Source organism: Lygodium microphyllum, chromosome 16, assembly GCF_053477565.2.
Source record: "Lygodium microphyllum isolate KBCC chromosome 16, Lygodium_microphyllum_v1.1.10, whole genome shotgun sequence".
Lineage (NCBI taxonomy): Eukaryota > Viridiplantae > Streptophyta > Polypodiopsida > Schizaeales > Lygodiaceae > Lygodium > Lygodium microphyllum.
In genome coordinates, this window is record NC_141150.1 from 133910459 (window position 1) to 133923006 (window position 12548).

General features: G+C 36.1%; 1 protein-coding gene across 1 annotated transcript; it reads left to right on the forward strand.

The window, feature by feature from the left end:
• The first annotated feature begins 4683 nt into the window (after window positions 1-4683).
• Window positions 4684-5856, forward strand: LOC148023461 (uncharacterized). Its single transcript, XM_087695418.1, has 3 exons — window positions 4684-4825; window positions 5044-5063; window positions 5366-5856. The coding sequence occupies exons 1-3, from the start codon at window positions 4738-4740 to the stop codon at window positions 5549-5551; spliced, it is 294 nt and encodes a 97-aa protein (XP_087551544.1). The 5' UTR covers window positions 4684-4737; the 3' UTR covers window positions 5552-5856.
• The last annotated feature ends 6692 nt before the right edge of the window (window positions 5857-12548 follow it).

A 12548-nucleotide genomic window follows, 5' to 3' on the forward strand; every position in this document is an offset into this window, starting at 1 on the left:
ACCACCATTTCTCTGCTCCTCAGAAATTAGAAGAGCAATCAACTCCTCAAAACCAGGAAATCTTTCACGAACTGAAATGGATGTCCGAAACTGTGCATAATCCTTTCCTAGACCATTCAAGGTCACAGAAACTAAATCATCATCTTCCACTGGCGACCCAATGGAAGCAAGTGCATCTGCAATCTTCTTCACCTTCATGTGGTAGTCATTGATGCTCATACTTTCTCTTTGCACATTATGCAACTCTTGCTTGAGCTGCATTTTCCTGGCTTGCGTATTTTTGCTATACATTTTTGACAAAGTATCCCATGCCTCCTTTGGCGTACTTGCATTCTGAATATGCACAATCATAGAGTCTGAAATACTGATAGACAGCCAGTACATAACTTTCCTGGCTCTCTCATGCCATGCTTTAAATGCCTGCATTTGCTGTTGATTGGGAACATCAGGAAGAAATTGTTCTTCTTCATTTCCTGCAACAAATTCCCAATATCCTTTTCCCATAAGGAAATTCGTCATTCTAAACTTCCATGCTTGGAAGTTGTTCTTGTCAAGCTTTTCAGTTACAATCTGTGAAAGAGAATCAGATGCCATTACAAAACACTGCAAAAAATTCTGTCACTACAAAAAAACACAGCTTCACCCTCACAAGGGAAAATCTGCAAAACTGGCGAAAGTGGTATTTGACCACACAGTCACTTCCTAGTCACGATTTTGCATAAACAGGAACCAAGGATGATTCTGTAACTCCCAATGTCTCTGCACACAAGCATACGATGCAATTTCTGTGGTAATTTTCACCGACCTGTAGAACAGTGGTCGCACAGCATAAAACAAGCCCTTTTCCTGAGTGCGTGCAGAAAACTTCCGCCTCCAAAACAGGCCCCGAAATGGCCTCAAATCAAAAAAACAGAGCAACTGTGGGCTAAAGCCCTCACCCCAGCATATACTGCCCTCTTGCTACACTGCGAAGGGTGTCTCAATCTGAGACAATGCACTCTTGCACTTTTCGGCTGTGTTACCTACAGAAGACTTGCTCCCAAAACAGAAAAATGAAAGCAACACTGGTCCTCTTACCAGAACACCGCGAACTTGACTTGCTTTCTTGAGCTCCTTACCACGAACAAGGCTCTAATACATGTCAGGATTGTGGGAGAGATGGAAGGAGTCTCACTTGTAGCTTTCTTGCTTGCACAATGGAGAAATACACACAAAGGTGGAGGCTGAAAACAGTTTTCCTTTTCTTAGTTGTGTAAGCCAAAAAGAACTCTAGTACATAGAAATAGAAGAACCCTATATATGGGTCTCAAACCAAACTCAACTAACTAAGGTGGCATACTAACTGAGCCACGAACTAGAGTAGATAAGGATAGCTGTCATCTAGCTATTATTCATGGACGGTGTACCAACCGCATCTGCTAACTGACAAGTCGGTGACATAAATGCACAACTGTCACCCTGGCATATCACGAGTGGAGCTCGATATCTCAACACTTCTTATATATATTTCCTATGAAGGGAGGAGTCTTTTCTTTAAGAGATGTATCAATGGCTTTTAGAAAAATGTGCCCTCGTGACATGTAGTAACCAAATTAACCAATGGTTTACATTGATTATTTTTCCAATCATCCAATGCAATCTCACATTCATAGGAAGCTACATAACCAAATACTTGGTATTTTAGATGCATTTCTCTATCTATTCTGGTTGAACCCAAGTATTCGATATGCATTTTTCTATGGTTTGGTGAAGTGAAACTCAATATAGCCATGGATATTAAAGCATCTCAAAATAGTGGGTTTCATATGACATTGAAGGGGATACCACATGCGATATAATATCAAGTTATTTTACTTTACGAAATCTATCTTCAATCCTTCTTTTTGTGAGCTCTTTTTGACATAGTAAGAACTTCACCTATTGTATCTACCAAAGATTGCGTCGATGGGCAAGGAGCACATGTTGCCTCACCAATTTTCTAAATTCTAGAAGTAGGTTGATTATACTCCTTCGAGGTTATCAATGCATGGTCTATTGGGCTCTTTAGTTCAATGTTTGTTGTTCTCTTAAGACTTCCAAAACAAGATTGTTACATTAGATGCAAAAAATCACATTGCTCATATCCTTAAAATGTACCTCGTAATGTGTAAAGTTCCATCTTTAAAATCGTAATCACATAGAAGACACTCCATTCATAAGTTAGTTAAACCACAACGTAACTCCTTTACATAGTTAGGTCCATGCCTTCTCATTTCTTGATTTGTTTGGGTTTTAACTTTACCCTCACTATCTTACTATTGTGTATAGTGTTACCTATGCAATGCACAATAACCTAATGTTAGCTTTTGTATAAAGTCAACTAATATTTAGATCAAGAAAATTTATTTTATTTAGAAGTCAACTTAATAAATAATATGGTTTCAGTTTTAATTCCTTGTCTTATGTACCATTATAAATTTAATATACCATTCAACCTTTATATATTCATGCTTCTAAAGTAGTTAAACTTTTCCTCCATGTTTGGTAAACCTTGCACATCTACTTGAAGAGCAACTTCATCAAGCCAAGATTGTAAAGTTTATGAAGCATAGATCTTAAAGCTCATCTCATCCTAAACAAGTTTATTTGAAGAATATGCTCATTAAACTCTTATAACTCCTCCAAGTCCCTTTTACTCCTATTCTCATTTTCTTACTTTTTAAGATGTTACATATGTAAACTTTTATTTTAATTTATTAGTTATTATATTTTATGTTTTATTAATTTAAATAATTCATTGACTATATAATTTTAAAGTAAAAATACAAAACTCTCTAGTACTATGAATTTATTTTATCTATAACTTTTAAATATTATAACTACTAGTTTTCCAAATGATTATACTTTCTTATGTATCTTAGACACCCCTTGACTAGGTATTATTAAGTTACATACTAATTTGATTTAGAAGCTAGTTAAATTGCAAACTTTTTGGATGTTTTAAGTACCTTTGTCCTTAGAGTCCCTCATCTCAAAGACCAGCCACACATGTTAGTGTATTGTACAACCCCGAAATTTATAGGTGATAATTAATCCTACCAAAGAATCTTTTGTTCATATGAAAGAATGGTTGCTAATAATAATTTTTATCTAATATGGTATGTATTTGATGATATGTTCGTGTATTGCACCTTATATTTTTAGGGGCCACTGTATAATAGTCTCATATTTTTCTATTTTTTGTATTATGCAACCTAGCTGTCAAATTGTCTAAGGGGCAATATCCTAGATCAAAGTTAAATATTGTATCTTACTTGAGTTGAGATCTATGAATGTATTTGAGTTGAAGAAAAGTGGATAAAATTTAGGTGTCAAGCCACCAAAATTAATGGAGAGGTGGAGACGATCAAGTAAGCCTCTTTGGAGCATCATTGATGTAATTTTAGTTGTATCAAGAGGCTTGTATAATTTGTTCTACCCTGTTGTTTTCAAGTTCTTTCTCTAGATAACCACAATCTCATCATCATTGCTAATCATGTACTCAAATCTTTTAGTGGACTCTCTACCACCATATAGCTTCGTGCTTTAGGCTTCAATGCTTGTTCAAAGATTTTAGACTAATTCTCAATATTTCTAAAGTTTTTCTATAATGGACTTATAACCCAATCAAACCTTGGCAAGTGACATTGCCACAAGCTAAATATTCACAGCTCAATCTGGGGCTAACCAAGTAAACCAAGGTAGATTTTCTATTTGATCAACACACAAGCTAGCTAACACGTCTATACAAATAAGGGTAAATAGAGGCTTCTCAATTCCTTAATGAACCCGGATTGAAATCCCTAATCTCTCACAACCATCCCATCATAGGAATATAAATATAAAACATGTACGTCAAAAGCTTTATGGTTTAAATACATTTTCCTTTCTCTTTAAGTACTAGAAAAACCGCATCTCATGGGCTTGTTTCCAAAGGCTTATGTCGACATGAACATATACTTTCAACATAAAAAAGGGATAGCTATAACTTGATGTAGTAAAGGCCGTGCATATACAAGAAAAGGGCCTCTCTCATTGTTAAGATAAAGAATACCTCACCTCGTACACAACCAAAGTAGAGTAGTATACCCTCTATTTTTGAAAAAAGGCAATGCTACGAAACTAGATAGATGGAGATATGAATCTGGTCCTCGGTCTTTGCTTTCCTAAAATCTCACGAGATTCGGCATCATCATCTGAAATAATTCTCTTCCGTAATATCTTCATAATTTTTGTTTTACCAAAGAAAGACACCCGAGAGATGGTGGTGGGCCTACGTACGTCATCGCGGTCGACGAATAAGTTGTTTTTTGAGAAGGGGAAAACTGTATTAGACATACAAGGACATGAGATTTCGTGAAATGACATCTCATGATAGCTTTAGGCCCTCCAACACCTTTTTGGAGGTGCATGATTTTCTTAATGAAAGTGGTTGTTGGAGTAGTGATTGCTGATTCCGAAGAGCTTTTGCTTGAGTGAATGTGAATCTTCATAATTGAAGATGTCCAATGCTCTCGCCTTTGCCTATTTTACTTTGATTTTCATAGTCCTTCGAATTCTTTCTTTCGGAGTCCCTTTTTGTCAATATTATTTTGATTGTGGACATAGAGCTCTAGGTATAAATGAGACACAAAGCTCAATTCCAGAATCCAAGCATCACCTTACCTCACCATCTTCGTGCTAACAAAATTGGGTTGCATCCAACTAGATACATTTAAGATGAGGTTCATCACTGTGATGACAATATTCTTCATGTTGGTAACTTGTTGGCTTCATACATCCATGTCACAATATCAACCACTACACGGTAAGTAGGTATTTTGTTGATGTCCTCTACATTTTCATAAATAAGGCTGCAGATGAAAAGTGCTTGTTATAATTTTGATAGTAGGATGTCAAGTATGAATTACACATGATCCTAAAGTTAACTCTGATTAAGTTACTTGAGTCCATCTTATGATGAAGACCAACATGGGTTCTTTGCCATAGTGAATTTTAAAACATTGAGGCTACGACTTTTGCTAGATGGTGAGCGACAGGAAGAGGTAATATTCTTCTTTAGAATCCATCTTTTTGACAAACATACACATGAATCTTATTTTGCAAATCCACATGCTTCATGCTATTTGCATTTAACCGTATCTTCACATCCAAAATTGCTCTTTTGATATATTTTGGTCTTTTTCTCACAATCAAAGTGTGAAGAAGCCATATAAGTTATTATTGCATAAGAAAAATGTTGGTTTTCTATAATTACTGGATACATTATTTTAATGTTTAAACGTACAAGGGAAACTCATTTTCTTTGTAAATGATCGACTCATTATATTTGAGTGATATATTGCAGAGAACCACAAGAAAGCTCAGTTATAGCTTGTTTAGGGATTATGCTCCAGCAGGACCTAATGGTAGCCATGATCCTGGGAAGCACAAGTTGAAGAGCAAGCAATTTATGCCTCCTGTAGGCCAAGATACCCCCTCTATTCCTCCACCTTTGCCAGCTACACCTAAAGCACTTCCTCCTCCATCATGATAATGATATGAAAGAATGTCTACCATTCTCTCTCTCTCTCTCTCTCTCTCTCTCTCTCTCTCTCTCTCTCTCTCTCTCTCTCTCTCTCTCTCTCTCTCTCTCTCTCTCTCTCTCTCTCTCTCTCTCTCTCTCTCTCTCTCTCTCTCTCTCTCTCTTTGTGGGACAACGACAAATACAATGATAACTTTCTACTCTTTCACACCCATCCTATCCTATATATTTCCTCTAGATAATGAAAATATGGTGAAGATCTATTCCTTCTTACTCCTATTCTCCTTTCATATGTCTACATTTGCAATTGCAAAGATAAAATAATCTCATAGTTGGTCTACATCCATGAGTTTAGTAAATATCTAGTGTTAGTTAAATTGTATTCTTTCTCGTGGTCATTGTGCGTGTGCAATTATATCACATTGGTACAAACCATTTACAAAATGACATTTCTATTTTTTAACGAAAAAATGTTAGAGATTAGCTCTTTTAACGCTTTTTTTGCCATAATTGCATTACAAGTCATGTATGGCATATAAGTACCAAATATACACTTGTAAATTAAACATACTAACACATCCTTTGAGATATACCTTAAGATATACTACAAATGGTTGAATATCCTTTTAATTTTTGGTGAATCGCATACAAGCTTTATAATATCATTTGAAAATGTGGCAATGGCAATTTTAAAATCCTTGCACACACACACACACACACGCACACACACACACACACACACACGCACACACACACGCACGCACGCACGCACACACACACACACACACACACACACACACACACACTCTCTCTCTCTCTCTCTCTCTCTCTCTCTCTCTCTCTCTCTCTCTCTCTCTCTCTCTCTCTCTCTCTCTCTCTCTCTCTCTCTCTCTCTCTCTTTTGTGAGACTTACACAAATTTTCTAAAAATGTTTCAAATGACGAAAATTTTTATGTCAAATTTTGTTGGATCCACTAGACTTTCCAAACCCTAGTTTTCTCTTTTTGAAAGAAAGAATAGCAATTGGTGAGTATTAGCCATTAAAATAATCTAAACTAGTTATTGTTGAGTAGTCATTTAGTAATTTTTTTGCATCACTCACACACACACACACACACACACACACACACACACACACACACACACACACACACACACACACACACACACACACACACACACACACACACACACACACACACACACACACACACACACACACACACACACACACACACACACACACACACACACACACATCATAGAATAAATGTTCATTGACATTTGAGGTACAGATTAGCCATCTCACCATAAGTAAACTAATACAAGAAGTTAAAGAAACAACCAAATATGCCTTATGAAGGACTAATAGAAATAAAAACACTAATGCCAAAAGGCAAACTCTAGGAAAGTTGGAGTGGAATGGATAATCTCAAACCATGGAGTAGCTGCATGTAAAAGAGGACATCATCTAGTGATGCCATCAAGCCCACTTGCCCCATCAACAATTGTGATACTCTACTCATTAGACCATGGGTGCATATAGGAAATGTGAATATGAACACATTTCATGAGTGGAAAATATGTGAGAGTTGTCCTAACATAAAGTGAAAAGATGAGGATCCCAATCATACAATTGAAACAATGGCCTTTTTTCAAAAACTCAAAAGCCTAAATTCTTGAAATAGTTGCATGCATGACTAATAGTTTTAGTATCTCAAATGTTTTCTTTAGAACTTGATATGCAACAAGTCATCATATGTTGAACTTTGATTAGATACAAACACTTCCCAAATTGTGTTTGTTATATTATAGCTCTATCAATTAAATTGGTACTAAAAATTTTCAAATTTCACCCCTTTGACACCTCATGTTTATAAATCATTTATGATAAAGGATGGTATGAGATAAAGCTCACCACATTGGATAATTTTTTTCACAAACCTTTTTTAGCATCTTCTTAAATATAAAATAGCCAATCTCACCTAGATCCACAACAAATTTGAAGATTCTCTCTCTTGAGAAAACATTTGCCACATTGTGTGGCATATTCATGTGTGGTTTGATTGAGATTTAAGGCACATCTTCTCTTTAAATACCATGATGTATTAATGTGTGTATTGTTATGTCTCAAAACAGAATTAAATGACAACCACATATTTTAATCATTATTTCACAATGCTACTATGACCATTGGGTCTCAATTTTCATAGCTTAATTTCTTAATATTTTAAAACAATTTTTTTGTAAAAACTAAATTTTTGGGTCATATTGCTTGGCATGAATGACCAATTTGATGCACAAGTAGCTCTATGCAATGCACATAGGTTACTATGCAAATTATATGGGCCTATGGATGATACTTGGATCCTTGTGGCAAATAAACTTGAGCTAAACTTTAATAGTTAGATTTTGAGATATAGATCCATCATATTTACCCTTTCAATGTTAGAGGTTGAACTATAAATATGTTTAAAAAATGGAAAATAAAAGAAAATTACATAAAACTCACTTAGGAGCTAGCAAGTCTTTGTTGTTTTTTATCCCCACAACAAACAATTTGGATGAGAATGGATACAAGAAAGTGAGTTACACCCCCATGAATCTAAATTCCCCCTTTTCATACTAGAGCCTTCTCTCCCAAACCTAGGTCTAGGGTTGGTGCTAGGCTTAGAAAATGATGTGGCAATCCATATCATGAGCTTTCCCACTTTGCTTGCCCTAGACAACTCTTGCTACACCATCCTCATGTACATGTCATGATAAGTGCTACCTTATCACACCAACTTAAAATGCCACATCATTGGATGGCTACATCATGGTGATGTGTCATCCTTCTCATCTATGCCACATTATCATATGCCATGTCACATTGTCATGATCTATAGGCAAGTCACCAATGAGATACATTTGTTACATTTGCCATGCTATCACACGCCTTATCATTAATTTTCCATTTCAACCTTGTTACCATGGTGACATGGTAGTGATGTGGCATCAAGGATGAAATGTCCTCAAGCCATGTAGCTATATCATACATGGTAGGCCATCCCCTCATGCATGCCAACTAGTCCTTCACTTACCATGTGGCATGCATGCAAGGCGGTCATGCATGCATATATGATGAATAAGCATGCATGAAATATAGCCATGCATGTATGCATAGTGGCCATGTGGTGCATGTGTATAGAGTGGCCATCCATCCTATTAGGTTAAATATTATTGGGGTAAAAATCCATCAATCTTGATCCACTATCTTAAGGTAAAACCTTATATTGAAACATATTAGAAGTTATATTACTTTTTGAAATTAGTCATAATCATATAAATTTTCAAATACTAGATCTTATCGTGTTTAAGTCTTAAAATTAAAATTTTAATGATTAAGTAAATTTTACATAGATAATGGAGTAATTATTTAATGGAGTAAATTTTACATAGATGCAAAGTAAATAACTATGTAATTAAATTGCATGCAATTGAGATGCAAAGTGAGTAATTAACTCGTATATGATAGTGCTAAGATGCAAGGTTCACGACATGAAACAATCACTCGTATGTAATATCAATGCAATGTACATCTATAAGTATTTTAACTTGTATACAATTGACATGCAAATTACACAATGGAGTAATTATCTCATATACAATTTATGCATGAAGTATACAATTTAGGGTTGAATGATGCATTGAGATGCAAAGATCAATTAATTAATACATACTCTAAATCGTATTCAAAATAGCACTTTTAGTCACATGAATACAAAGCAATTGAAGAAACTTCAAAGTAAACAATTTATATACAATTTTTTACAAGGCAACTACTTGAGAGATTACAAAAATATTTTGCTACAAAAAGTATACTATACCAACAATGCTTTACTAATTGGTATTTGAAGGTCTAGCCTCATTAGTGTTTGAAGGGCCCACCTCATTCTAAACATTTACTTAAGAAGTGTTGGGTGAGCTTGCTAAGGAATTGCTCAAGAGACATCAACTTATCATTCTGCCTTCTTTTTTATTAATTCAACTTGAGTGAACTTGCACTTTTCTATTGAGCAAATCAGTAATGTCTTGTCATGTCTTATCTCTTTCTCTACAAAGCATAGCAAATTACTTTGTGAGACCTTTCGTTTGCTCTTTTAAAGAGTTGATTTCATTTTAGAAGGCCTCATCTTGCTCTTATGACTGTCATTGTGATGGGCATTGTGTGCTTTAGTACATAATTTTCCCTTCATGCAGTAGCCCTTGCATTTGCTCTTTCCAAGCTAGTGCTTATGTTTAAGGGTTTGTCCACCCAAGTTTTTCCTTTTTAATATATCATGCACATAAATGTACTATGCTAGATGTAAAGGCAATTTCTTATTGTTTAGTATTACCTTCTTAACTTTGACAAAACATTTGAGAAGAACATATGGGAAAACCAATATGTTGACTATCAAGAAACTTTAGTAGTGATGTATCTTTACAGTTGCTTAATTTGTGAAAAAGTTCTTCTTTTAAAATATGCTTTAAACATAGCTCTCTAACCTCCTTCGTAGAGCACAAAAGTAGATCACTGTGCACATTATCATCAAGGGCTTCTAAAAGATGGAACAAGCAAAAAAATTAAAATTAAAATTTGTCATTTTGTCACAACTCTATAGAAACAGAATTTGTATCCTTTTTCATTAATTTGTCTATATAATGATTTATTAATTTTATTTCCTTTGCACTAATTAGATATAAAGAAAAGTGCATTGGAGCTGGCCACTGATGAGTGGTCACAGGTTATGGTGGACCCACGCGGTGGGTTAGAGAAAAGATAGTTCACACTTCCACCTATATGACCCGATTGGGCGCCTGTGACTAGAACTCACGCATATCAGGGTTAGACTCGCACACAGAAAGGATTGATGCCTTGAAGTGTGGGCTAGATCCACCAGAACAAATAGTTACAATCAACAAGATGGCATGATCATGAAATGCTTGTATAATAGTGCATGTGTGGGCTGAAAGCTTGAAATGCACATTTCTTTGCATAGGAAAGTCACATGAAAATTCGGATACCATTTTTGCGATGTACACGGAAAAAGCTTTCATATGACACCCATATTGGGGGGGGGTCCCTAAATTTTAGGAGATCCCTAGGAGCCTCGAATTAGCCTAAAAATGCTAGTCCTAAAAAATAGGGATGTCATTCTAAAAATAGTAAGTTCTGTACTCTGATTGTGCTTACTAAATTTGGTTATTTCTATTCTTGACAGTATTCAACCCAAAAAGGAAGGCCATAGAGAAGAGACAAGTGTCAAGACACTTGTCACACAAGTTTCCAAGTGTCCCACCACTTGTCACATCTCATGACATGTGGCTGGACACTTGTCTTGTGCTACTCCACTTTCCCCTTTTGTACTAGCTCTCCCCTCTCCTATAAATAAGAGCTCGTTTTTCTTCATTCAACATCATTTTTCTTTGCTGTAAACTCATGTACAGCACCCACAGATAGCCAGAAACTGGCCCCATCCATCCCCATCATCATCCCCCACTTCTCCATTATCAAATTCCTCCATATTCCCTCTTTTATCTCACTGCTGTTTTACAAGACAGCAAGCCTGTAAATTCATTACAGCACCTCCTTCTCGAGCTCTTTCTTCCATTTTAGCTACAAGAAGCAAGCCCTATCCATGTACTGCTGATCAACGATGGAGAAAGGCTGAATTCCCCTTTTTCTTCTCTCATACTGTAAAGAAATCAGTTCTTATCATTGCATAATAGATAATGCATGTGTGTTTGTACATCTTTGCATGATCTTGTGAGAGTGAGAATTACTTCTTCTCACTCTCAGGTTGATTGTAACTGAGCTCTTCCCTAAGGGACTTGGGTTGAGCAGAAATACATTCCTTCGGGGGGGGGGGGGGGGGGGGGGTTGCCCATCTTCAACCCTCAATCTTGTCTCCATTACTTTTACATTTTCATGGCTGTAATTTTGTGAGTAATTTTCATTTTCAGCTTTAAGTGTTCATTCTCTTTTACATTAAATCTCGAAAACAAGCGAATATCATAATTGTTAAGCATACTACGTTGTTCGGGGTGTTTACACATTTATTATTCCACGTGCTTTCTCTAAGTTGATGCAATCATCCAAAAGGTCAACCACCATTAGCTCAGCCACCATTAGTTCTTCAAAGGATAAAAATCAATGTTAAAAGAGTTGTATATTAATGTTAATCATTTTGGGTCATAAACTGAGAGCACTACATAAATTGAATCAAATTAAAATAACAAATACAAGTCATATAAAATATTCTAATCACTAATTTTCATATCAAAGTAACAAGGACTTGTGTGTTATTAATATTTAAAAGATTTTAAAGTTTAAGGACTTTTTAAAAATGGCCTTCATCCAAATGTCATCAATGTCATCACAGCTACATCATCATGTCAGTCCACCTCAATATCACTGATTGTCATGCAAAGTCAACCTTCGTGGAGTAAAGCTCGATCGACTTGACAAATAGCACACAATAAATCCTCAATCACAATTGATCCATTGAGAGCAAATCCCATGCACTAACTAGCAAAGTGTGCTAGGTGAAGGGAAGGGGGATTGTTGAAGACCATAGGCTACATAAGCATTAAGAGCCTAGGCTATTAAGCTATTGTTTTTTAGCATTTATGCTAGTAGAGAGAGAGAGAGAGAGAGAGAGAGAGAGAGAGAGAGAGAGAGAGAGAGAGAGAGAGAGAGAGAGAGAGAGAGAGAGAGAGAGAGAGAGAGAGAGAGAGAGAGGGGGGGATAGATCGTGAGAGAAGGAGATAGAGAGAGAGGTAGTGAGAACAAATGGATGTGTGTATGTGTGTGTGTGTGTGAGAGAGAGAGAGAGAGAGAGAGAGAGAGAGAGAGAGAGAGAGAGAGAGAGAGAGAGAGAGAGAGAGAGAGAGAGATCGTGAGAGAAGGAGATAGAGAGAGAGGTAGCGAGAACAAATGGATGTGTGTGTGCGTGTGTGTAGAGAGAGAGAGAGAGAGAGA